Here is a 27,962-nt window from a genome sequence, read left to right on the forward strand (position 1 = left end):
GATTTATTCCCGGCCAAAGCCATTCTCCCGAAGGGGAGCAGGGGCTTGAGCAGAATGCGAAGGCCCCTCGTTGTCATGCGCACCACATTCCCCTCCAACGCGGCAGTGCCCTTCCGAGAGACCTGCAGCACCAGGGCCCTGGGAGAGCACCCTGCTCAGAGCAGAATGCAGATTCCACACCACTGGGCTGGCGCCTGTGGCAAAGCCATGCAGCTTTGTCTGCTCAGCTGCATGAGCGAGGCCCAGTGCTTCCAACACGAGTCCAGCACGTACTCACTATAAGCCCGTTCCGTAGCACAGCTGCCTTTCCTGACTCTTACCTCTCACCTTCCCATCCTGCCTCAGCCCGTAGAGAGGCTCCATCGGTGGGGGTGGAGCAGGTGGCTCATACACAGGCCTCTGCATGTGCAGGTCGAACTCCTCCTCGCCAGCCCTCTCGGGCCCGGCTTGGCTGCTTCTGCTCTCAGCTGGGGATGAAAAGGAACAGGCACAAGCCAATGAAACCCAGGCCAGGTTTATACAGCACTTGGCTGAGAGGAAATCCAAGGTGCTGGCGACTCCACACGTGGCACTTTCCCCTCGGTCAGTACAGACGAAGTGCCGGACTAGGTGGCTGTGTGCTGCCGGAGCCGCATGCACCCACCCTAGCTACAGCCCAGAGGTTCTGACCCCTTCTGGTCATTAACGACTCTCCATGAGCTGGGATATTAACCCCCGTGTCCTGCTCAAATACAAACCATGGGAATTATTTTCTACCTCCCTCAATTCTCTCTGTGGTTTTAACTAGATGCAGGATTCTCCTTCACTTCCTGTCCTAGCCTGCTGGGTGGTGTGGCTGTGTGCTGGTACACAGCTGCTATGCTCCACCCTGGAGGCAGATGCAAGGATTCCCCCGTGCATCTCTCTGACACGCAGCGTTTGCAGGGCGCTTTATGTAGCGCCTTTGATCCAGAGATCCTAAACATTTGTCATCACCACCCTCCTGGTTGCACCTCAGCCCAGGGCAAGGAGAGACAGAGCACATGGTTCTGGTGAGCAACCTCCTCCTGGCCACAGATGAGCCACTTCCGTCCCCGCTCACCATGCTAGGCCCTGCTGCTGCGTTTGATGCCACTGATCACCAGATACACCTGTCTGGCCTCCAAAAGGCTGCAGGGGTGACTAGAAACCCCCAACCTGGCTCAGGCCCCTCCTCTCCAACCAACCCCAGAGGGTCGTTATGGGTCTCCACTCCAAAGCCCTCAACCCCGGAGTCCCACAAGGCTCATCCTCACCCCCATGTTATTCAGCACCTGTAGGGAGCCAGGGAGACAGCCAGGGCTAAGGACCAGCAGGACACAAATAACACCCAGCTCTGCTGACCCTGCATCCAGCCAAGACTGAAGGGACTTGTAGGAAACAGGACGGAGCTTCCAAAATTTTCCTCCATGGCATCCCTCACTGTTGAGGGGATTTGCCTTCAGACTGAGTCAGCCTTGGGGTCATTTAGGTCTCCTCCACGCTGTTGGATACTCAAAAATGATTAGGGGGCTGGAGCACATGACTTATGAGGAGAGGCTGAGGGAACTGGGATTGTTTAGTCTGCAGAAGAGAAGAAGGGGGGGGGGTTGATAGCTGCTTTCAACTACCTGAAAGGGGGTTCCCAAGAGGATGGATCTAGACTGTTCTCAGTGGTAGAAGATGACAGAACAAGGAGCAATGGTCTCAAGTTGCAGTGGGCGAGGTTTAGGCTGGATATTAGGAAACACTGTTTCACTAGGAGGGTGGTGAAGCACTGGAATGGGTTACCTAGGGAGGGGATGGAATCTCTTTCCTTAGAGGTTTTTAAGGTCAGGCTTGACAAAGCCCTGGCTGGGGTGATTTAGTTGGGAATTGGTCCTGCTTTGAGCAGGGGGCTGGACTAGATACCTCCTGAGGTCCCTTCCAACCCTGAGATTCTATGATTCTATGACGGCCTTGGAGACATCTGCACTTCCATCTGCAGCCAGACAGAAGTCTGTGCCCCCTTCTCTCAGCCTAGAGCCGGCCATCCAGCTATTCATGGTCTGGCTTGAAAGCAACAGTCTCTCTGTGGCTGCACAGGTCACCATGAACACATCTCCCTGGCAGTACGCTCTGCACTGGCTCCCCACAGAACCCAAGAGATTGGCCTATGCCATCCAAGAGATGCCTCTCCCTCAGCAACTGTGGCCTCCACCCACTGGGACAACGGAACTACCAGCCACTAGAGAGTCTCAGGAGTGCAGGAGGCAGAACTTTTCTGGGAGCTGGGCCTAGACTGCAACTGGCTTTCTCAGGAGATACGAGACCAGGGCCTCACCACACGCAGGACTCAGTGAGAGACTCATTGCTTCAGTGTAGCTTTCCCGTAACAATGTCTTGACATACATACAGCACAGCCACACGTGCAAACATATACCACCAAAGACAAAGCAAACCTAGAAAGCAATTGAGCCGTTTCCACTACAGGCTGGGATGGAAAACATGGAAGAGACGACAAATTCTTTTCCACTGTGTGAGAGGCCACTAGTGGTGGGAGTTATAAGCACCTGGATGGACAGAGACAATCCTCTTTAGTGCTCTGTTGTAAAGAGCTCTTACAGCGAGCTCTCTTGCATTCAAAACTAATGAGAGGCCCCCCTCCGGGCTGCCAGCCACTCAGATAACAATAACTCAGTCTGTATTGTGGCTAGGAGTTATACTTGGACTTAAGCATCAAATTCTAAAGCCATCACCACATGCTGAAACTCCATCGCATGGAGCATATCAGCTCCAGTACAAACACCACAGCTTTTGTGTAGAGGGAAACGGGGATGCTTTTGTTGTCTGTGTGATGCACTTTTCTAAGAGGGGGGCCGCATGCAGAGAAGGGGACTTTTGTTCTCAGAGCTGCTGCAAGAAAGTTCAAAGGAGACGCACACAGAGCGCTCTCCTGGAGACTCTGCTGTTACTCGTCCTTGCTTTCTTTCATCTACAAGACAAGTCAGCCTGGACGTTCGTGGAGGGTTTGCTCTTTGGAAGCCAAACAAGAGTGAGTTGAACAGGGCTATGGTGGTGGGCAGGATGGAGTAATTAACACTTTACAAATCAAATGGGTCTTGGGGGAAGATACATACTGCATCCCATTCTGGGCAGAAGTGGCTGCAGCTTCCCCGGGCTGCTAACCCTAGCACTAGCTGCAGTACGGAGACAGATCAATGCGCGAAGCCGTCCGCACAGTGGGGTGAAGAGAAGGCGTGACGGTAACAGACCAGGAGTTGGCTTCGAGGGATGTTGTCAGCTGCTGAGGCCCACTGCACACAGAAGAGGCGCATGCGCATCAACCTTTTTCTGCCTCGTCTCTCCCCTCTAGCTCGGACCATTTTGTATTGATTGGTGTATTGCTATGCACCAGGGGCCACAGGCGCTGATCAGAGCCCCACTGCGAGAAGCGCTCTACAAACCCATGTACCGGATTCTGATGAGCTAGCGTTACAATATGTACATGATTCCCGCTCTCCGAGAGCCAAGCCCTGGCAGGACCCCCACTGAGGATTTTGGCTGACGGCTCGCCCTAGGGTCTTCAAAATTTCATTGCACTGAGAAGGGAGCAGATCCAGGCATCTGCTTCCTCACAAGCACATAGCAGTGTAGGACTTGAAAGAGAGAGAGAGAGAAAAACCCTTTGTTTTTGTAGGGTTGCAGCCATATTTGTTTGCTCCTCCAAAATACTTTGCAGTCTAGTTCAATTAAAAAAGAGAGACCACAAAGGTTACCAATAGGTGACCGTCCAGACTGCTGTTATTTCCATGAAAGGCCACATTTGCACCCATCCAGGACTGTGTTCCCTTTAACATGCACCCTTCTAAGCTCCTATCTCAGCTTTCCTTCTACAGCTGCAGCTACAAAACTGGATACAAGTACTTAACCTTCCAGCTAGTCACTGATAGCACTGCTACTCCACGACCAGCCTCTAGGAGCCACTGCAGAGCAAGGCAGACGTGCCCCCGGCATTAAGCGAAGCCAGCCCTCCTGACCTGCCCAGGAAGCAAACCAAGGAACAATTAACTTCTGCGCCGTTAGAGTCTCACCTGAGATCTTGCTGTAAGCTGTGTTAGTCATCCGGGCCACTTCTTCCAGAGTGGGCAATGGCGTCTCCTCTTCAATAGCTTCGCTGGTTTCCTCCGGCTGTGGGCCAACAGCTGGACCTAGCTCTGCAAGGCAGAAAGAGTCTCACTCCTACGGGGGGGCAGTCATGGGAGGGAGGGGATGCTGAACGCCAGGACCTCTCTGTCCCAGCATGTAAATTTGCCAGCCCTGAGCAGCACTTAGAGCCAACTGCGCACCCACTGCAAAGCAACACTCAGTGGCCTGATCGCTACATGCAACACGCTTCACACCAATGCTTTAAAGGAACGAAACTGATACACGTCCTCCTGGAGGCTTAGGTCATTGCTGGTCATTGCGTTTGTCACTTGGGAACTGGCCCAAGGTCCAGGTCCTGCTATATTCAATTCTAATGCCTAGACTACAGGACCAAAGCAAGGTTTAAGCTGTTTATGGCTGATCAGGTTGTGGGACATCATAAGAACAGTCACACTGGGTCAGACCAAAGGTCCATCTAGCCCAGTATCCTGTCTGCTGACAGTGGCCAATGCCAGGTGCCCCAGAGGGAATGAACAGAACAAGGAATCATCAAGTGATCCATCCCCTGTCACCCATTCCCAGCTTCTGGCAAACAGAGGCTAGGGACACCATTCCTGCCCATCCTGCCTAATAGCCACTGAAGGACCTACACTCCATGAGTTTATCTAGTTCTTTTTTGAACCCTGTTATAGTCTTGGCCTTCACAACATCCTCTGGCAAGGAGTGCCACAGGATGACTGTGCCTTATGTGAAAAAATACTTCCTTTTGTTTCTGTTAAATGTGCTGCCTATTAATTTCATTGGGTGGCTCCAAGTTCTTGTGTTATGAGAAGGAGTAAATTACACTTCCTTATTTACTTTCTCCACACCAGTCATGATTTTATAGACTATCATATCCCCCCTTAGCTGTCTCTTTTCCAAGCTGAAAAGTCCTAGTCTTATTAATCTCGCCTCATATGGAAGCTGTTCCATACCCCTAATCATTTTTGTTGTCCTTTTCTGAACCTTTTCCAAGTCCAATATATCTTTCTTGGGATGGGGCAACCACATCTGCGCGCAGTATTCAAGATGTGGGTGTACTATGGCTCTATATAGAGTCAATATGATATTTTCTGTCTATTCCTTTCTTAATGATTCCCAACATTGTTCGCTTTCTTGACTGCTGCTGCACATTGAGTGGATGTTTTCAGAGAACTATCCACAGTGACTCCAAGATCTCTTTCTGGAGTGGTAACAGCTAATTTAGACTCCATCATTTTATATGTATAGTTAGGATTATGTTTTCCAGTGTGCATTACTTTGAATTTATCAACACTGATTTTCATCTGCCATTTTGTCACCCAGTCACCCAGTTTTGAGAGATCCTTTTGTAGCTCTTCGCAATCGGCCTGGGACTTAACTATCTGTTTTTGTCACCACACTGTTTACCATCTTTTCCAGATAATTTATGAATATGTTAAATAGAACTAGGTCCAGTACAGCCCCCTGGGGGACACCACTATTTACCTCTCTCCATTCTGAAAACTGACCATTTATTCCTACCCTTTGTTTCCTGTCTTTTAACCAGTTACTGATCCATGAGAGAACCTTCCCTCTTAAGCAAAGAAACTGTCATGGGATAAGAGCCTTTGGTGAGGGACATTGTCAAAGGCTTTCTGAAAATCTAAATACACTATATCCACTGGATCCCCCTTGTCCACAGGCTTATTGACCCCCTCAAAGAATTCTAGTAGATTGGTGAGGCATGATTTCCCTTTACAAAAAACATGTTGACTCTTCCCCAACATATTATGTTCATCTATGTGTCTGACAATTTTGTTCTTTACTATAGTTTCAACCAGTTTGCCTAGTACTAAAGTCAGGCTTACTGGCCTGTAATTGCCAGGGTCTCCTCTGGAGCCCTTTTTTAAAAACTGGTGTCACATTAGCTATCCTCCAGTCATTTGATACAGAAGCTGATTTAAATGATAGGTTACAGACTACACTTAGTAATCCTGCAATTTCACATCTGAGTTCCTTCAGAACTCTTGGGTGAACACCATCTGGTTCTGAGGACTTATTACTGTTTAGTTTATCCATTTGTTCCAAAACCTTCTCTAATGACACCTCAATCTGGGACAGTTCCTCAGATCTGTCACCTAAAAAGAATGGTTCAGGTTTGGGAATCTTCTTCACATCCTCAACCGTGAAGACCGATGCAAAGAATTCATTTAGTTTCTCCGCAATGGCCTTATCGTCCTTGAGTGCTCCTTTAGCATCTAGATCATCCACTGGCCCGACTGGTTGTTTAGCTGGGTTCCTGCTTCTGATGTACTTAAAAAAATTTTGCTATTACTTTTTGAGTCTTTGGCTGGCTGTTCTTCAAATTCTTTTTTGGCCTTCCTAATTATATTTTTACACTTCACTTGTCAGAGAGTTTATGCTCCTTTCTATTTTCCCCCACTAGGATTTAACTTCCACTTTTTAAAGGATGCCTTCTTGCCTCACTGCTTCTTTTACTTTCTTGTTTAACCACAGTGGCTCTTTTTTGGTTCTCTTACTATGTTTTTTTAATTTGGGGGATACATTTAAGTTGAGCCTCTATTATGGTGTCCTTAAAAAGTTTCCATGCAGCTTGCAGGGATTTCACTTTTTAATTTCTGTTTAACTAACCTCATTTTTGTGCATTTCCCCTTTCTGAAATTAAATGCTACAGTGTTGACCCGCTGTGGTGTTTTCCCTGTCACAGGGACGTTAAATTTAAATTGTATTATGGTCACTATTACCAAGCAGTCCAGCTATATTCACCTCTTGGATCTGATCTTGTGCTCCACTTAGGACTAAATCAAGAATTGCCTCTTCTCTTGTGGGTTCCAGGACCAGCTGCTCCAAGAAGCAGTCATTTAAGGTGTCAAGAAACTTTATCGCTGCATCCCGTCCACAGGTGACATGTACCCAGTCAATATGGGGAGAGCTGAAATCCCCCATTATTATTGAGTTTTTTATTTTAATAGCCTCTCTTATCTCCTGGAGCATTTCACAGGCACTATCACCATCCTGGTCAGGTGGTCTGTAATATAGCCCTACTGCTATATTCTTATTATTCAAGCATGGAATTACTATCCATAGAAATTCTATGGTACAGTTTGGTTCATTTAAGATTTTTACTTCATTTGATTCTAGACTCTCTTTCACATATAATGCCACTCCCCCACCAGCACGACCTGTTCTGTCCTTCCAATAGATTTTTGTACCCTGGTATTACTGCGTCCCGTTGATTATCCTCATTCCACCAAGTTTCTGTGATGCCTATTATATCGATATCTTCATTTAATACAAGGCAGTCTAGTTCACCCATCTTATTATTTAGACTTCTAGCATTGGTATACAAGCACGTTAAAAACTTGTCACTTTTTAGCTGTCTGCCATAACATGATGTAATTGAATGGGACTTTTTTTCATTTGACTGTTTCGCCTCAGATCCTCCCTGTATTTTATCATCTTCCATCCTTTCCTCCTTATTAGGACACAGGGAATCTCTATTTATAGAGCCTCCCCTAAGGGATGTCCGAACCACATGCTCCTCTGCACCTGTCGGCTTTCCCCCAGCCCTTAGTTTAAAAATTGCTCTATGACCATTTTAATTTTAAGCACCAGCAGTCTGGTTCCATTTTGGTTTAGGTGGAGTCCATCTTTCCTGTATAGGTTCCCCCTTTCCCAGAAGTTTCCCCAATTTAATTTTGCATTTATTAGTTTTTCTAATAAATGCAAACCCCTCCTCCCTACACCATCGTCTCATCCACGCATTGAGACCCTGCAGTTTGCTGTCTAACTGGCCCTTCATGTGGAACTGGAAGCATCTCCGAGAATGCTACCATGGAGGTCCTGGACATCAACCTCTTACCTAGCAGCCTAAATTGGCCTCCAGGACCTCTCTCCTATCCTTCCCTATGTCACTGGTACCTACATGTACCACGACCACTGGATCCTCCCCAGCACTACACACAAGTCTGTCTAGATGTCTCAAGAGATCCGCAACCTTTGCACCAGGCAGGCAAGTCACCATGCGGTTCTCCCGGTCCTCGCAAACCCAGCTATCTATGTTTCTAATGATCGACTCGCCAATTACGAATATCTGTCTCTTCCTAATAACTGGAGTTATGGGCCATCTTAATTATCACTTCAAAAAGTGATAATTTCCTCCTGCTGACGATAGCTCATCTCAATTGATTAGACTCTGCCTGTTGGTATGCATACTTCCACCTTTTCATGTTCTCTGTATGTATAAATATCCCCTGTCTGTCTGTTCCATTCTATGCATCCAAAGAAGTGAGCTGCAGCTCACGAAAGCTCATGCTAAAATAAATTTGTTAGTCTTTAAGGTGCCACAAGTACTCCTGTTCTCCCCCGGAGAGGTATCCTCAGTGTGAGAGGATACCACATCATCATCTGGAAGGAAGCTCCCAACTATGGGATCGTTTCCCTCTGCTCCAGTTGGATGTTCTCCTTCCCTGAGGCTTTCATCCTCCTCAACAGCACAGAGGCTGTCAGACCGGGAGTGGGACCGTTCTACTGTGTCCCGGAAAGTCTCATCTATGTATCTCTCAGTCTCACTTAGCTCCTCCAGCTCAGCCACCCTGGCCTCCAAAGCCCGTACACGGTCTCTGAGGGCCAAGAGCTCCTTGCCCCGAATGCACACATACATCTGGCTGAATTGGAGGGAAAAAAGGCAAAGTGGGACCGAGACCATGAAATAATTAATAAGATCCAATATCTAGCGCTCTGCAAGCTGGTGGCCTGGGCAAATGCTTTCAGGGCCAGTCACTTTTCATAGGAACACAGGAATTGCTAGACTAGCTCAGACCCGAGGTATCGAGTCTCTGACCAGCATCAGATGCTTCAGAGGTGGGATAATCAGCCCCTACGTTAGCTCTCATCCTGGTCTCTAGTAGTTAGAGATTGGCTTAAACCCCGAAGCAGGTTTTATATCCCTTCCAATACCCCTCTTACATGAAGTACTCTAACTCTGGATTCCCTGGTTATCCATAGGCATTCCAGTCCCTTTTTCAGGCTTGCTAGGTTCTTGTCCACAATGACATCCTGTGGCAGCAAGTTCCACAATCTAGTTACATGTTTTCTGTTAACATATTTCCTTTGATCAGTTTCCCACCACCCAATGTCACTGAGTTTCCCCTTGTTCCTGTGCTGTGAGACAGGGAGCGCAGAAGCTCTCGATCTCCTTCTCTAGACCATTCATTGGGTTATAGACTTTTATCAAGTCCATTTTTCTCTTCTCTAAGGTAACAATCTTTTCAGTCTCTTCCTATGAGAGGTTTCCCGCAAAGGCCAGGTCCTGAAACCAGCAGGAGGGGAGAGGAGAGATTCCCATTGTTACTCCTCTTGATGCAAAGTTCCCTATTGGCTCTGGACAGTCTTTACTGTCCTACACACCTGGGGGCTCTCTGTATTCATTAGCGCTTGTGTTGTGTTCTCATTCACTGCTGCACATCTAACATTTATCTCATGCTGCTGCTGTAATTTATCCAGCATTAAAAGGTAAAGTGGGTGGAAATTTATTGCCAAACCTGTTCGTGCAATAAAGTAAAATCCAGGAACACGCCCTGCCATGCATCCAGCTGACCCTTGGCCACACGTCAGCCTCCCAAAACCTTACTACTGCCAAGCATGGCTGTGCCGAGCACATCGTCCTTGTTTATGCAGCAGTTCCTGACACCAGTGCAGGTATCTATGTGAGCTGTTGCTTTTTCAGGCTGGCCCGGCTGGCCATGGGAGGTAGAAAGCCTTACCTCTGCCCTTGCACTCTGAGGCCCAGTGCCCTGTTCCACCGCAGCTGAAGCAGGTATCTGAGCCCCTGTCGAAGCATCTGCCACCTCCTCCAAACCATTCGCCTTTCTTCTGCCACTTCTGCTTCCACACCTGTAAAGGGACCAGCACGCCTAAGCCAGGGCCTTGCTTGTAAGCCAAACAAGCCCCACCAGAAACAGCCAGATTAGGGACATAGGAACCTCCACACCCAGTCAGTGATCACTCCTGGGAAATGCACCACCTCTGGGGGTGGCCGTCAGCCGGTACGTAACAGTGCACAGCAACACTGCACAACTGTTAGGCCATGAAGCAAAACAAAGGAGAATTCTGAATTAATTTGAAACTGCAGATGATGGGAGGCTAGAAACGACTTTGGCTGGAAATTGGCCTTTTGGTAGCTCACTTAGCAAATGTGCTGGAAAGGGGACTCCTTGTTCTCACCACTGGGATGAAGAAGCCTTAAATTCATCTGCATTTTCCTCGGTTAAGTTAGAGACTGTAAGCTCTCTGGGGCAGGAACTGCCTCTTGCTCTGTGTTTCATGGAATCCAAGGCCAGCAGGGACCATTGCAATCATCTAGTCTGACCTCCTGTGTCACACCTGCCCCAAAATAATTCCTAGAGCGGATCTTTTAGAAAAACATCCAAGGTCGATTTTAAAATGGCCAGTGATGGAGAATCTACCACAACGCTTGATCAATTGTTCCAGTGGTTAATTACCTTCACCATTAAAAATGTATGTCTTATTTCCAGTCTGAGTTGTCTAGCTTCAACTTCCAACCTTTCGTTGCTAGATTGAAGAGCCCATTATCACAGGTGTTCCCCACATAGGTATTATAGACTGCAATCAAGTCACAGCTTAACAGGTCTACACAGCATAGAAAACCCCGTGGCCAGCCCATGCCAACTGATGGGCTCGCAGGGCTCAGGCTGTGGGGCTGTTTCATTGCGGAGAAGATTTCTGGGCTTGGGCTGGAGCTCTAGGACCCTGCAGGGTGAGAAGAGCACCCCTAGAAAGCAGCATCCCCTCTCTACAGGGCCAGTATCTCTAGCCAATAGGTACCCAGGATCTGTAGGGTTTGGAGGGCACACGCCCTGCCTCCTCCATGGCGCCCAGCCCCAAGGCAGCATTCACAGCATTTCCTTGGCCCTCAGTCTCTCTTCGCTGCAGGGCGGGGGTCTATTCGAACCCTATGAGTTTGAGAGACCTAAAGAGATCCAAACTCCAGGGGATAGCCAGGCAGGGAACTGGATCAAACACAAGAGAGGTTTATTTTTAAGAGAGATTCAAAATACAACCAACCCCCCCTGCGCATTTCTGTGACCTTTCCCGTCAATTGGAACACGCCGCCTCAGGCTCTGAGTTCGGAAACAAACAAAAGCAGGAGATTTTCTGATTTTGTTAGATTGGAAAGAAAATTCTTACAGAAAGCGTCTCCTAGCAGCAGTTGCTGTCCTCACCTGTCCTTGAAGCTGCTCAGATGTGATACAAGGACAATCATCATCCAAAGAGTTAACCCAGGGAAAGGCTCTCAGCGCTTCCACATAAACCGTTTTGAGAAGCAACCGATAACCCAGATATTTTTATACTGCTTGGTCCCTTTGCCTGTGGATCACATGTTCGCAGACGTGCTGTGTAAACACACCAAGCTTTAAAAATAAACAGGCTTTTCTTTCAGCTAAAATCAGAATGTATTTCTTCCCCCCGTCCCCCTCGCCAGACACGCTTTCTCTCTCACGCACACAGCAGTCCATTAAGCATCCCAGCAAATCTTCGCTAAAAGGCTAATTATATATTTTGGTAGCACCTCTCTTTGGAAAGGCCCCTGTGGGGTACTGCAAATTGTGTTAAAATTACAAGCTGTCACTCAAAGTTTGCAAGTGGTTTCCAGGGCCTGCTGGCAGGCTAGGGGACTCTGTAGGGAAGCGTGCAGCCTGGGTCTCGCGCATTCAGTCTGCTGCAGACAGCCAGTCTAGAGTAAGGTGGGGTGAGTTGCGCCTCGCTGCCCTAGGGAGCAGCCTGCTTTGTTTCGCTGTTTGTGGATTCATGCGTGTTAGAATTCAGAATTCTAGGAAATTAAAGTATTATGTTGCAACCTTCCAGCAAAAATATTTTGTGTTTTTACCTAAACTTCTCCGTGCATATGCCATAAACATAACAGCTCCAAAGTATGTTACCCACAGTATCAATTAAATGCACAAACCTACATTTATATTGCACAGTTAAAATTAAAAACGAGGAAAAGCAAGTGTTACAGTTGCCACAGTAATGAACAACTGCACCACACACCTTGTATAGTATGTGGCATATGTAACCGAATGCACCCCTGTATTCACACCCTACATGCTACTGTAATAATCTTTGTACAAAATACATCTTGTGAGGCATCATTTGAAAACTAATAACCCACTGGTTAATAATATCACTATGAACTGTAGGTAGCAACATTACATGTAAAGTTATGAATTCCCCGTGTGATGTTCTTAGCACATATTCAAACCCACATAGCCCTGCCGAGGCAGAAGTTGTTAAACAGTGCTGTCCTAAACCAGTGGTCTCCAACCTTTTTATGCCCAAGATCACTTTTTGAATCTAAGGGCAACCCAGAATCTACCCCGCCCCTTCCCCAAAGCCCCATCCCCTCCATCCCCCCCCCCCCCCCCAATCGCTCACTCTCCCCCACGCTCACTCACTTTCACCAGGCTGGGATAGAGGGTTGGGGTTCGGGAAGGGGTGCGGGCTCTGGGCTGTGGCCGAGGGGTTCGCAGTATGGAAGGGGGATCTGGGCTGAGCCTGGGGCAGGGGGTTGGGGTGCAGGAGGGGGTGAGGGGTGCAAAGCTCTGGGAGGGAGTTTGGGTGCAGGAGGGAGCTCTGGGCAGGGGCAGAGTGTTGGGGTGCAGGAGGGGATACAGGGTCCTGGCTCTGGGAGGGGAGTCAGGGCCAGGGCAGAGGGTTGGGTGCAGGAGGGGATATGGGGTGCTGGCTCTGGGCGGGGGTAAAGGCTGGGGCAGAGGTTTGGGGTGCAGGAGGGGGTACGGGGTGCTGGCTCTGGCAGGGGGCTCAGGGATGGGGGTTGGGGTGCAGGAGAGGATACAGGGTGCTGGCTCTGGGAGGGGGGTCAGGGCTGGGGCAGAGGATTGGGGTGCAGGAGGGGGTACACGGTGCTGGCTCTGGGAGAGGGGTCAGGGCTGGGGCGGGGTTGGGGTGCAGGAGGGGTACAGGGTGCTGGCTCTGGGAGAGGAGTCAGGGCACGGGCTGGCTTAAGGGAGCAGGAGGGGTACAGGGTGCTGGCTCTGGGATGGGGGTCAGGGTGCAGGAGGGGTAAAGGGTGCTGGCACAGGGAGGGGCGACAGGGCTGCGGCAGGGGCTGGGGTGCAGGAGGGGGTACACGGTGCTGGCTCTGGGAGAGGGGTCAGGGATGGGGCGGGGTTGGGGTGCAGGAGGGGTACAGGGTGCTGGCTCTGGGAGAGGAGTCAGGGCTGGGGCAGGGGTTGGGGTGCAGGAGAGGTACAGGGTGCTGGCTCTGGGAGGGGGATCAGGGTGCAGGAGGGGGTACAGGGTGCTGGCTCTGGGAGGGGGGTCAGGGTGCAGGAGGGGGTACAGGGTGCTGGCTCTGGGAGGGGGGTCAGGGCTGGGGCAGGGGTTGGGGTGCAGGAGGGGTACAGGGTGTGGCTCTGGGAGAGGAGTCAGGGCTGGGGCAGGGGTTGGGGTGCAGGAGAGGTACAGGGTGCTGGCTCTGGGAGGGGGGTCAGGGTGCAGGAGGGGTACAGGGTGCTGGCTCTGGGAGGGGGGTTGGGGTGCAGGAGGGGGTACAGGGTGCTGGCTCTGGGAGGGGGGTCAGGGTGCAGGAGGGGGTACAGGGTGCTGGCTCTGGGAGGGGGTATGGGGTGCCTACCCCAGCCCCACACTGTTCCTAGAAGGGGCCAACAAGCCCCTGCAGGGGAGGCGGGGGAGCATGTGGCTCCACATGCTGACCCTCTTTGCAAGCACCGCCCCTGCAGCTCTCCCGGCCAATGGGAGCTGTGGGGGCGGTGCTTGCAGGCAGGAGCAGTGCACAGAGGGAGACCCTCTGCCCCCAGGGCCACACTGGCTGCTTCCGGGAGCGGAGTAGGGCCAGGGTAGAAGTCTGCCTTAGTGGCAGCTACACTGCACCACCAGAGATCACGATCGACTGGGAGATTCTCTAGGATCGACCAGTCGATCACGATCAGACAGTTGGTGACCGTTGTCCTAAACAAAGAAATGTGTGTTGACTCCATTTACATATAAGTAGTAAAGAGGCTCCCTAGGGCAGCACGGCGGGTAAACCGGTTCCTCAAAGAGGAAGGACAAGCCCAGGCCTCTAGCCAGGTGTCATCAAGGTTAACGGGGCTCCCCCATCACATGGCCATTCTTTGGCAACGAAATGGGGCAGGAACAGATCGATCTGCATTTTAGCAAACAACCACATGGAAGCTCTTTCACCACGAGACCCAGGTCTCCGTTCTCACAGCGGCAAGGAACTTTATCTAGAGGTAGATGCATTGCAAAGGGTGACTGGACTACAAAAGGGAGGGGCAAAAACACCCCGGGTCTCTCTCTGCCTTTTACTTAAGATGACAAAAGAACCAACCCTTTGACTTTGGAGGAGTTCCTGACCTGAGAGTTTCCCAGCAACGTTGCTGGGAACCCCTGGTAAGGATTTTACCTTGAACCAGGTCTAGTTTGTTACGTTTTAGCTGCTAGAAAGCGTTTTATCTTTATTTCTTGTGTACCTACGTCTGGCTTTAATGCCTTATACTTGTACTCGCTTAAAGTCCCTTTACACTTAAATGAACTTGTTTTATTTTCTAATCAAAACTGAATCCAGTGTTCAGTTGTGTATAAACTGAACTGTTTGCTACTTCAACTGGAGTGACACTTACAGGGTCAGTGGATCTGTGGTATCTGAGCTGTCCAGGAGAGGGCTGGACAGTGCAGAACACGTTTTGGGGAAAATTCAGGACTGGGAGTGTGTCCGGGTCACCCTGCCAGTAGTAACCAAGGCTGGTGGAAGCCAGGGTGTGAATGCTGTGTTGCTGATGGGCTGTTGGGGTCAGAGCCGCTGGACCAGGACTGTGGCTACACATACACATGCACACACACACACACGGTGTGACCTGCGTGCTGGCAGGCTGTTTGTGAGCAGCTCAGGTTGGGAGCTACAGCAGCAAAGCATTGTAAGGCACCCAGGGTTGCAGAGCAGGCGGTGACACAACACCCCACTGGAGAATTGTTTTCAGTGCCATCCATTTCCAAAAAAATGGTTGACAAGAACTTGCTCAAATAAAAATGATCTTTGGACAGAGACCAGGAATGCAAAGTTTCACCCTAAAATGTGAACCTTTCAGAACAGCCTGTGAAAACGGGATTCTAACTGAGGAGATTGTGTGTCAGTGATAGCGTTCACTACTGAGCAGAGCTACAAGACAGGAATCCTTTCACATGTGCAGCCATCTCTGCAGCTAAATGCAGCGGTGCTTAACCCAGCAACATTACACAATTTAGGACATGAAGGGAAGTCAACTGTATCCAACTGGAGCTGTGTGGAGTGGAGGGGGATTAAAGGAGGCAGAATGCAGCTGCCCATGGTAGACTCTGGCTAGAACACAAGGGTTAATTCCACTGCTCTTGCAAGAAATGCTTTGGGAGCTTTGACGTCATGTGATTGGTACCTCTGTTTAACATCTTATCTGAGCAGGCTGGAATTCGCCACAATATTCATCTTCTACAAACAAAAGCTGTGCTCTTGAATTCCCCGTTACTTAACGATTCTTTGCTTGGCGGCAAGATTAAGCCGGTGCCATTCGACTGTGGATCATTAGATCAGCAAAGCACTGAAGTGTTGCCATGATGTTAATGGAAGGCTGTTTCTCCTACTGGAATCCAGTACACTGGGCATGTTTCGCTGAGAGAGTGATTCTCTAAACTAAACCAAAACCAATTCTACAGCCTGCCCCGCGGCCGAAGGCACTAAGAATCTCACTCGGGGCTCTCACGTGGCCTTTGGAAAGGAGGCGCTAGACAGATTTTAAAGAAGCCAAAGTCTGGTGAGGTCTCTGTGCTCTATCATTGCCCTTAGGCATGTTAGACGGAATGGCATATTCTACAGCACAGGCCGCAAACACTTCAAATGGATCCTGTCAACGTCAGGTCAGCAGCACACTCCTGCCTGAAAGCCCGTTGCAGGCTGTGGTTGTGAGCAACAGTTCAGGCCCTGATCCGACAAGTTACTCCCCACGGACAGACCCCAGCACCCAGTGACATCAGTGGGGCTCTGCCTGGGTGCAGGGTTCTGCCCTCAGAGTAACTGTCAGGATCAGGGCCTAAGATCCCTATAACTTTGAGATCAGAGAGCAAAACGGATTCTCTTCTTCCCCCACCACCCTCCATTCATTTACAACATGCAACTGGCAGCACTTTGTCCAGTCAGTCTCACGGTTCCTCAGCCCCACTGCCCAGTCAGTCACTGTCTCCCACTTGTGTGGCTCTTTCACATGATAACAGGGAGAGGAAACATTTAAAAAAAAAACGGGGGGGGCGGGACTTTTGACTGTAAAACCACAGAAACTAGCAAGAGGATTCAGAAGCCAGGGTAAAAAGTGAAACTGCTTTAAACTCACTTGGAAAAGTGACTAGATTTCAAGCTTGTGGAGTCCCTTAATGAAAGGGGCAAACCCTAGCAAGCAAGAGGGTATAAATACCCAGCTCCATCAGAAACACGGTCTGCAGCACAGAATGAAACGTTCAGAACTGCTCACAGCCTGTGCTGCAGGAGAACGGAGATGGGGAAGGAGAGGTTAACAGCATGGAAAGACACAGGGACATGGGAAATGAGGGTTGTTGCTCTTTTATAAAGGGGGGGCCTCCCCTTAATTAGCACTCGCCAAGCAACTGGCCGGCTCACCTGCTTGCGAAGGCGATGTCCTCTCAACGCGTAACCTTTCACGTGAGATTTCCTCTTCAGGTTGAGTCTGACAAAGTTGCCGTCCTTCTTTGGAGGGGCCCTGGAAAAACAAGTCCAGGCGGTCGAGTCTGGCAGCGTGTATGCTGCCCATGAAGATGCACTGGATTGTATGCTTGCTGCAATGAAAGCTGGACGGCATCAAGGCAGGCAACATGGAGCAATGGCGAGAGATGGGGATAGGTCTAGTTTCATTTTCCCAAGCAGTCTGAAATGCAAGTAGTAAAGCTGCACCACTGGTGAAATCTACCCCCCGCTGCCCTTCCCTGGCACCTGCCTCCAAGGATTTCAAAGTGCTGCAGAAACAGTGATTAATCATCATCACCCCCATTTTACAGAGGGGAAACTGAGGCAGAGAAGCTAATGGCTATTTTTTCAAAAGTTGCTTTTCTCATTCTGGGGCCCTTGATTTTGGAGAGGCCACCTTGAGACACTTTGGCTTGGCTAGCAGAGGGGTTAAGCACCCACAACTCTAATCAGAGTCAATGGGTGTTTGTGAAAAACCAGGCGCAAGGGGTCTCATGTGGGGCACCCAAAATTAGTGAAGACTTCTGAAAGCCTTGGCTTTAGTGTGGCCCAAAGTTACACACTCCGTCTGTGGGAGAGCCAGGAACAGAACCGCGGTGCCCTGACTCCAGGTCCCATGCGTTCCAGACTAGACAATCACAAGGGTCCCTTCTGACCTTAAAGTCTACGACTCAGATGAGACTACCCAAGAGAAGGGCCAGATTCTGCCCCTCTCACACACACTGAAGATGACCTTATTCTGAGAACAACCCCACTGATTTGGGTGGGGGTAGGGAAGAATCTGTCCCCAGGCAATATTTTTAAAGCAATGTTTAAAGAACCCAATACGCGCTTAGTAACAGAGGGAGGGAGATATTCTGAAAGTCAGTACTGATCGCTACTCTTCCCCTCAGGGCTACAGAGCTAGTTTCGAACCCCTGAAGTCATTCTGCAAAAGGAGCCCAGCAGCTCAGCTCTTACCTTGATAAATGCTCTGGATACAGATCCTCTCTCTCTGTCAATATTTAATGTGCCACCTGCCTTGAAACGTGATGTGGAGGTGCTTTGACAAGCAGATTGGAAAGTCATCTAGCTTCCCTGCAGCATCTCTGCTGCGCTAGCTTCTACTGCCCACAACACTGGGCTGGGGTTTAATAGTTGATTTTACCCTACACCGCTTGCAATTGCCATTTAATGGCTTGAAAAAACACCGTCTCATGCTAAGCCTCCCCTGCTCCCAATTTCCATTTGGCAACCCCCTGTTCAGCTTCCTTCCCTGCTCTGGTTTTGATTTATTTCTCCTGTTACATCAGCATCACCCCTGCTATCAGCAGTTGGAGGCTTTAGTCACCTGCTCAGTGCAGAGAGACAGACTCCTCTCAGCTACCCCAGCTCAAACTCTGCTCCCTCATAGCAATTCTCAGCTGGTGACCAGAGCCAACTGTCACAGCCAGAGCAGCCTCTAGGCTGCTTCAATTTATGCCAGGGCCAACTTGAGAACTGGGGCGCTGTAACTGGTTCCCTGACTGCTTCTCTCATCTGCCGGACCAAGTGCTTCTTCACACCAGAGAGGATCTGGCCCATGGTTCAAAATAAATATAGGCCTTGCGCACGCCGTAAGAGCTGCTGGCAGGAAGCAGGCTACATTAAGGCATGAGGATGCTCATTCGGTATTGAAGTTGACTGGGAAAGTACTTGCACCTTGGAACGCCAGCTTAGGCCAGTTTCAGACGCTGCTCAGGTCCAAGCAGGTTACTGCCAGGTGGTTTCCAGGAATTGCAGATGATGCTGCAAGAGCTGCCCATCTTACACACCCATGAGATGGTGAGCGCTAGATCCCTGGCCACTTGGGTCAACGGGGAGCATTGCACGGCGGGACCTTTAGTCTCCAAGGGCTGCCTCTCTATACTCAAGACAAGGACAACTTCTGGCTACATCGTACGATCCTGTGGGCTGCACTTCGGCCACCCCAGCTGGATTCCCAACCTCAAGGCTGAGCCACCAGAAGAGACCAAACCCACCTGCAGACGCCGGCTGTGCTGCTCCATTTGTGCTTCCCCTCCCCTTCGACTTCTCCAAGGAGGTTTTCAGAGAGCATTGGCACATCCCTTCCCTTCTCCTCTTTAGCCTCCACATCCTCCCCATCCTCTTCCAAGTTGTTTTCGCCTGGCTTTGGCTCACAGACAGACCCTCTCGCTTTCTTCTTCACGGAGACGGGGTTGTCTCTGGCTGATGCATTGGTCCGCCTGCGCTTTGGCGCCACAGCACCATCGTCTGGGCCTGTCGCACCATCATCTCTGCTGGCCGTGGCCGTTCGCTGCCTCTTTCTATTGGTCGCTTTGACCTTCTTGGGTTGACTGGGCCCGTCCCCTATTCTACAAGAGGCTCCTCCCGCCCCTCCTGAAGTGTTACCAAGCTTTTCCTGCTCTGCTCCCTGATGGGCATCCTTTGGGAGAGTCTTAGGTTTACTGACATGTTCTTTGGCAATGCTGATTTCAGCAGCACCAAGCGACGAGTCCATCCTGCCGTTCCCTTGGGTTTCACTAGTGCCCTGCTCATCCTTCACAGCCACCCTGCAGTCACCTCCACCACCTTTAATTAGACCATCCCGCTCCAGCGCAGCTCCTTGCCGGTTTCTCCTAGAAGGATCCTGGTGTTCCTGCAGCTTCCAGCTCCCCAGGAGGCAGTTTCCTAGAGGTGGACCATGCTCGCTTTCCAGGGACTGAGCCCTAGCTCCAGCGGTTTGGTTCAGGGAATGGTCATGCAGAGGTTGGGCAACATTCCCCTGCAGGGCACAGCCTGCTTTTCTCTGATCTTTGTTCCTGCCATTTGAGGTAGAAGCACTTTCCTCTCTTGATCTCTCCCCTACTTTCTCCCTGATGCCCTGACACCTGTCCAGCCAGCCAGGATCCAGGGAGCCCAGTCTCTGGGCCACTGTCTGCTTCAACTGCTGGAATTTATTCACCTCAGGGCTTGGCTTCAGCCCTGCAGAGAGGATGGTGGGGGCCAGCCTCGAGATCGATGGCGGGAGGAGGAGGTCTCCTGGCTCATTAGGATCAGCGTTAGTAACGCAGTCTTTGCTGCTTTTCAGCGATGGCGTCTGCGGGGGCTTTGGAGATGCACCCTGGTTGCTGTTGTCAAAGCTCTTCTCCAACAGGGGCACAGCTGGCTTCCCTCGGGGAGTCAAGGACTTCCTCAAAGTTATAGGACGCTCCTGCAATCAGAATTAAATGGTGGTAAGTTTTCGGCATTCCCAGTACCTGTCTAGGCCCTACGCTGCTCCTCTCTGTGCTGCCCCAATGTGCAGACACCCTTAGAATCCAGCTTCCCCAGGCCCTTTCCCGCCCCAAATGCAGGTTGCTCCTACAGAATCACTTCTTCCGGGATGTCCACAACAAGGGACACAAACCAACAGCTAAAAAGCAGCTCCAAAGTATTCCTTCCTCTGGGCTTCCTGGTGCCTCCATCAGCTCTGCCAACTCTTCAGGGCAAAGACTGGCTTCACTGCACGGCCTCAAGTGTAGCGTCAGCACGTATATAACTTATAGCAAGCCCCAAAGAAAGTGTTAGCTCTTTAAAAACCCCCAATGAATAACCAGTCATGCTAGCAACACAGCTACTCCAGGCAGCAGTTCTTTGGTGCACCAATGGCTTCCAAACGGGTTCCATTTGCTTTCCCGCATCAGCTCTCGACACCTATCTTCTACTCACACTAAAGGGAAGATGCAAGAACAAAGACATTTTCAACGGACGCCTCCCTCTGATAAGAATGAGTGACACTTTTCGAGCGCCCCAAAGGATGTAAAGGGCCACATTCAACCAGCCTTACTCATAATGCAGTGTGAGTGCAAGACCCAGCAGAATTTGGCCCAGATTAACAAGCTATGCGCAGAGGGATTGCTTCAACAATCAGTGAAATGCAGCCACCTCTGGAGTGGAACGTGGCAGCTGTTTTAACAAACTGCTCAAAAACTTTGGGACAGGAAGTGAAGAATATGGCATCCAACAGAACCTGCTGGCAAGGTTTTGTGCTGTAGAATGTAGACACCCAAATGAAATCTGATCATGACACTGGAAGTAACACCTCTACTCCAGGGGAACATGCCAGGGGATCTTTAGTGATTACAAGGAGTCGGAAGCTCTGCTTTAGGCAGTTTTCCAAGGATTCAATATTACAACAGGATAGTAAATATCCAAACCTAATTTCCATTGCTTCTGAAAATACCCACTTTGCCTTGGGCAGGAATTAGCAGCCTCTTAAAGGAGAATTCCTGTGATTTCAGTCACATGTGCTGAACACATCTAAGAGATCTCACCAGATATCAGACTTGTTTTCATTATGCAGCAGCTCCTGAGCGAAAGGGTTTAACTAGCCCATAAGAACTACCTTTGTGAACAGCACCAAGCAAGGGCAAATCAAAGATTTATTAGATATTCGGTGGGGACTAAAACAACCAAAATCTATCACCCCCCCTTTCTCCAGCCTTGTTGTTTGATCACAGCAGAGTCAGACGAAAGAGGAGCCTCACACAGCGCCTGGGGTGCAGTCTAACCCCTCAGCTGGTTTGCAGATCACCTCCACGTGACTCCAGCTGGGCAGCCTCATCTTCCGCAGCAGCATCGTGTGAACTGAGCCCCTCTCACTCGTAGAGGGTTTTGCAGAGTTCAGGGGTTTGATTTGTTGGAAACTCACCCCTGGGGCCCTGTCTGGAAATGCAGCGGGGCATTTTCCTCCTCTTCTGAGAAAGGGCCAGGAGCAGCTTTGAGAGGTGCCTCTGGGGCTCTCTCTCCACTGCCTGCCATGCAAGCTTCATGTCAAACTGCGCCTGCACACACTAGCCTATGGCACATGCCGTCTCCGAGAACAAGGAGAACGTCTCCTTTGAAAGGCAGGGAAGGATCAAACTCTTGCTGCATTGGCAGCTTGCCTGGAGCTCACCTAGAAGGCATGAAAGGGAGGGGATTACGCAGGCTAAGCCTCTGTACTAAAGAGAGGGGCAGCTGCAGGCTACAGCTCCCAGCATGCAATGTGCCCTCTTGATCTAAGCTTGGCCTCCTGTGGCGCATCCCATCCCACGAGCTGTAGTCCACCCAGTCTGCACTTCTGCATTAAAGAAGAAAGCAACATTACTGAATTCAGTGGATCACACGTTGGCCACCTCTGCTCTTTGGGACTAGACAGGAGAGTCTGCCTAGTGAATCCATTCAGAGTGCTAGAGCGACGTCTCCTCTCCTAAGCCTATCACACAAATGCTACCCAAGTTACCCAAACATCAAAGGCTCTTTCACAGAGTTGCCAGACCTTTATGGCCTCTCCCAGGTTGGCTTTCAGCTTCATTCCAAAATACTGCGCAGACGCCTTTAGAGTGTCACGGTCCTGGTGGCTCAGCTTGGGGGCTGTCTGCCCTCGATTCAGATGTGCGCCCCAGCAACCCGAGTCAGGTGCCTCGAACAAAGAGAAAACAGTCAAAGCAAGCTCGAGCACTTCTCTAGGAGCCAATTAGAGAGCACAGGCACATGATCGCTCATCTTTGAGATGGGGGGAGGAGGGATGAAGAGCCAGAGAGTACCTACACATTAATAAGTAACACTGTACTATCTGTTAGCCCTCCTGAGAGGGCAAAGGGAGCTGGATGGAAAACATCAGCCCATCATCCTCTAGTGCAGTGGTTTCCAACCAGGGGACCGAGGCCCCCCAGGGTGCCATGAGCAGGTTTCATGGGGTTTGCCAAGCAGGGCCAGACTCGCTGGGCCCCAGGGTAGAAAGCCGAAGCCCCACCGCATGGGGTTGAAGCCTGCACCCTGCCCCCTGCCACACGGGGCTGAAACCAAAGCCTGGACAATATAGATTTGTGGGGGCCCCATGGCATCAGGCCCCAGGCAATTGACCTGCTTGATACCCCCCAACGCCAGCCTTGGCTTTTAGATGCAGAAAACCAGTTGTTGTGGCACAGCTGGGCTGTGGAGTTTTTATAGCATGTTGAGGGGGCCTCAGAAAGAAAAAGGTTGAGAACCCCTGCTCTGGTGCAGCAGTCCCCAAACTTTTGAGGGCCCCCCCCCTTCACCCTGTCCGTGCCCCGGGGCTGGGACCATGGCTGGGGGCACACATGTGAACAGAGGTCAGGGGTCCAAGGCTAGGCCGGGTCTGGGGGCAGGAGCAGAGCTGCAGCCGAGCTGCGGTGGGGGCTAGCAGCCGGGCGTGGGGCTCCACTCCCGGTCTTGCCCCCAGCCTCTGCCCCAGGCCGGGAATGGAGCTGCGGCCAGTGGCCAAGGCTGGGGATGAGCCAAGGCGCGCGACGGGACAGGAGCCAGGGATGCAGCTGGGGGCCGGACTGGAGCAGAGCTGCGGCTGAGGAGGGGCTGGGTGGCACTCTACAAGTGCCTCTCCACAGCAATTTAGTCACACCACCTCTCCGAGGGGTGTAAAGTCACAGTCGGTGTAATTAGATTGACACAGCATTGGCATAGACACTGTGTTGCTTACGTTGACTGTTAATGGCCTCCAGCAGCAGTCTCACAATGCCCCGCACTGACAGTACAATCAGTACAAGCGCTCCTGGGGAGGACGCACACTGCCAGCACAAGGAGCCAGGTGTGCAGACACAAGCGATTTAATAACTGCGGTGGCTGTATGCCGACGTAACTTAGGTTGATTGCTAGCTCTGGGTGTGGAGGGACTGCAACAAAGTCCGTGCAAGTTCTGCATACACAAGAGCTGCAGACTCAGGTCTTGTCACAACTCCCAGAAAGAGATGCCACTGCAAAGAAGCTGCTGAGCTCAGCAAAGCACAAGTGTCCCTTGGTTACCTGTTCCACTGCTGGGGTTTCTTTAGCAGCTTGCTGGCAGACTGAGCTGGATTCGGGGGAGCCTTGATGCTCTCTTGCTTGCTTGAGCACTTTATACTCTCTGTATAGTTCTGTGCATTAAAATAAGGATTATAAGAGTAGATTTCATAAGTAGCTGGGACATGCTCCATGGTCTTATTTCTGTTGGAAAACCCAAGCAGTAATGTACTAGTACAGGAAAGCAGACACCCATTCCCGAAGAACAAGGATTCTGTAGATTTAAGTTTGGAGGGATTAGATTTGTACATAAATAATTATGTCTAAAGACCCTTTCCTGACTTTTGATAGCTAATTTTTTACACTAGCTGGAATTTATAAAAAAGAAAATCATTCTCATTGTTATTTATACAACATTTAATGACTGCCATCGGGATTCACAACAGATCGAGAAATCAAAGCACAATATTTGATTACCATATTTCATGTCTTAGGCCTGACCTTAAAAACATGCACCTGCTTAAACTTGCGCACATGAGTTTTCCCGTTGAGTTAAATGGACGGCTCCCATGTGTAAAGTTAAGCATGTATATAAGTATTTGCAGGATTGGGCCCTAGGATTTAGTTTCTAAGCATGAGGTAGTATGTGCTGAAATTGAGCGACCCCTCACACATGTCCCATCAAAGCGTACATCATCCACGTGCCCAGCTGAGGTGCCTTGTGGGCCCGGGCCCCTATCTACAACTGATTTCAATGGGAATAATTTGGGAATTTCTCCTGCTCCCTATTGTTTCTGAGTGGAGAGAGAAATACAATAGTACTGACATATGCCAATTAAAATAATATTTCCAGGCCTAACGTCTTATTAAAGACTTTGAAATACACCTCTACCCCGAAATAACGCGGCCCGATATGACATGAATTCGGATATAATGGCGTAAAGCAGTGCTCCGGGGGGCGGGGCTGCGCACTCCATCGGATCAAAACAAGTTCGATAGAACGCAGTTTCACCTATAACGCAGTAAGATTTTTTGGCTTCCGACGACAGTGTTATATTGGCGTAGAGGTGTATTTCAAGTCTAAGATTGAACACTGTTCTCTTCTCTTTAAATAAACTTTTACTTTAAATGTCCGTTTTCTATATTCTTTCAACATACATAACAATCATTTTACTTCCGTCTAGCACCCTCCAAGGATCTCAGAGTGCTTTATATACATTAGTATAGGTCCCAGCGAAGCAGGGCAGCAGTATCTCAAGTTCACAGAAGGGGAAACTGAGGCAGAAAGGTTCGATGACTTACTCAAGGTCACAAGGAAAGTCTGTGGCAGAGCTGTATGGGGGTGGAGAGCCATCCTACTTACCAATCATCCCAAGGGAAAGGAGAGCCTTTCCCGGGACAGCTATAGCAAAAGTCTTATCTCCTTTGCAGTTAATGGTGATTTTCCCCGTGTACTGATCCTTCTTAGTGACACAGGCACACCCTCCCCCTCACCCCATGGAGCAGCTGTGCAGTTTGGGGAGTTTATCGCTCAGACTTACTCTTTGTCTCCTCTGGAGCCTCTTCCATATCGGTCTGTAAAACAAATACTAAACTATTAGCCATTAATCCCAGGTGCAGGTGTGTTTGGAGAGAGGCTTTATCCCTCCCACTTGGAACCACCTTCCCTCCTCCCTGTGCACCAAGTGCCCTAGGCACCCTGCTTCAAGGACTCCTGAGAACCCTTCTGTGCCACATTGTTTTCCAGCTAGAATGACTATCAGCCCCTCCATGTTTACCCTGCATGGTTCTTACTCAAAGCTTCATGCTGCAAGCTTTTTGGGACAGAGATTCACTCCATCTTTCATCTGGTGCATGTGACCTAGTGCAAGGCACTGTCTACATGTCAGTGAGCTAGGTAACGAAGTGAAACCATCCCATCTAGCTCCTAATTCAGAGGAAAAGGTGCAGTAAGAGGCCAGGTCTCCAGAGGATGACGGTAGAATTCCCATTAATAACTCTTACCACATATCAGAGGGGTAGCCGTGTTAGTCTGGATCTGTAAAAGCAGCAAAGAATCCTGTGGCACCTTATAGACTAACAGACGTTTTGCAGCATGAGCTTTCGTGGGTCAATACCCACTTCGTCGGATGCAAGTAGTGGAAATTTCCAGGGGCAGGTTTATATATGCAAGCAAGAAGCAAGCTAGAGATAACGAGGTTAGTTCAATCAGGGAGGATGAGGCCCTGTTCTAGCAGTTGAGTGAAAACCAAGGGAGGAGAAACTGGTTCTGTAATTGGCAAGCCATTCACAGTCTTTGTTTAATCCTGAGCTGATGGTGTCAAATTTGCAGATGAACTGGAGCTCAGCAGTTTCTCTTTGAAGTCTGGTCCTGAAGTTTTTTTGCTGTAGGATGGCCACCTTAAGATCTGCTATTGTGTGGCCAGGGAGGTTGAAGTGTTCTCCTACAGGTTTTTGTATATTGCCATTCCTAATATCTGATTTGTGTCCATTTATCCTTTTCCTTATATGGTGTCGCATATCTACACCAGCGACACCATCACAGGACCTAACCAGATCAGCCACACCATCACCGGTTCATTCACCTGCACTTCCACCAATGTAATATACGCCATCATATGCCAGCAATGCCCCTCTGCTATGTACATCGGCCAAACTGGACAGTCTCTAAGGAAAAGGAGCTCCAGTTCATCTGCAAATTTGACACCATCAGCTCAGGATTAAACAAAGACTGTGAATGGCTTGCCAACTACAGAACCAGTTTCTCCTCCCTTGTTTTCACTCAACTGCTAGAACAGGGCCTCATCCTCCCTGATTGAACTAACTTCGTTATCTCTAGCTTGCTTCTTGCTTGCATATATAAACCTGCCCCTGGAAATTTCCACTACTTGCATCTGAAGAAGTGGGTATTCACCCACGAAAGCTCATGCTGCAAAACGTCTGTTAGTCTATAAGGTGCCACAGGATTCTTTGCTGCTCTTACCACATAGCACTTTTCAGGTACAAAGCCTGTTCCACACATTTCAGTAACCTTCTCTACTCCCTGAGAAGTGGCAAAGTATTATCTTCATGTTACAGATGTGGAAACTGAGTATTTCTGTGCCTCCACAATGGAAGGAACCAGTGGCAGAACCACCATTAGTTCTTAGCAGTTCCCAATTCCCAGACCACTAGACGACACTGCCTCAACCTCCTTGAAAGGACATGCATTAGGGCACAGTTAGAGGGAACTGAGGCTTCCATTTCCCAGGCTTTATTGCTTGACAAAATTCAGGGCGATTTTTTTGGGGTGGAGGGGGAAGAGATACATAGAAAAAGAAAAGGCAATTTTCTGTGCAGCCCAACATTTAATTATTTCCTTTTAAAACATTTGTGGTGCCCTGGACACTGATGTCCCCCATTGGTCAGCGTGTAAGAATGGACTGTTATAAACAAAAAGATGGTGACAACGCCCTGACCCTGCAAACACTTACGCGCATACTTCACTTGAAGCATAGACGTGGTCTGTTGTCAGATGTTCGGCTGGGTGTGTGCGTTCTCTCTGTGTGCCATCCCACCTCTGCACAAGCAGCCAGCAGAGCAGATGTCGATTGAACCGCCCAATGACCACAAGATCCATTAAAGTACAAAAGCAATGAGGAGTCCGGCAGCACCTTAAAGACTAACAAATTTATTTGGGCATAAGCTTTCGTGGGTAAAAACCCACTTCTTCAGATGCATGGAGTGAAAATTACAGACACAAGCATAAATATACTGGTACGTGAAGAGAAGGCAGCTACCTTACAAGTATCTGAAGAAGTGGGGTTTTTTACCCACGAACGCTTATGCCCAAATAAATGTGTTAGTCTTTAAGATGCCACCGGACTCCTCATTGTTTTTGTGGATACAGACTAACATGGCTACCCCCCTGATATTAAAGTACAAAGGCACCTGGCCAGGTTTATTGTCGACAAAGCAGGATATTAGTATCCCGCAGACTCTACCAGACCACTAACACATGTATGCCCTTAGCAATGGATGCAGCTCAGTGAATGGTGGGACTTTCCATTCCCCCCTAAGCCAGACAAAGACGTCCCTCTGAGGTACCATTTTATACACCAATACAAACAAGTTCCCTATTGCCCCTCTGACATAGGTAGTTACTGCCCCCTGACGTGGTTAGTTACCAACCTCTGAAGTGGCTAACCACCACCCATTACCTTGTACCTATTGGTTTGATCAAAACATCTCTATCCATCACAAGGTCATCATCTTTAGGAGG

At 49.7% G+C, this 27,962-nt stretch overlaps 1 protein-coding gene across 1 annotated transcript in view; it reads right to left on the reverse strand.

Annotated features, from left to right (window-relative positions):
* The window catches only part of RECQL4 (RecQ like helicase 4), a 45,849-nt gene that overhangs the window by 14,694 nt on the left and 3,193 nt on the right, over positions 1-27,962 (reverse strand). Inside the window, 8 exon segments of the mRNA XM_045006385.1 lie at positions 321-467; positions 4,071-4,193; positions 9,912-10,041; positions 16,856-16,955; positions 18,940-20,132; positions 22,221-22,364; positions 23,726-23,835; positions 25,243-25,276. Coding sequence (XP_044862320.1) covers positions 321-467; positions 4,071-4,193; positions 9,912-10,041; positions 16,856-16,955; positions 18,940-20,132; positions 22,221-22,364; positions 23,726-23,835; positions 25,243-25,276 — 1,981 coding nt within the window.

This window comes from Mauremys mutica, chromosome 2 (genome assembly GCF_020497125.1).
Source record: "Mauremys mutica isolate MM-2020 ecotype Southern chromosome 2, ASM2049712v1, whole genome shotgun sequence".
Taxonomy (NCBI): domain Eukaryota; kingdom Metazoa; phylum Chordata; order Testudines; family Geoemydidae; genus Mauremys; species Mauremys mutica.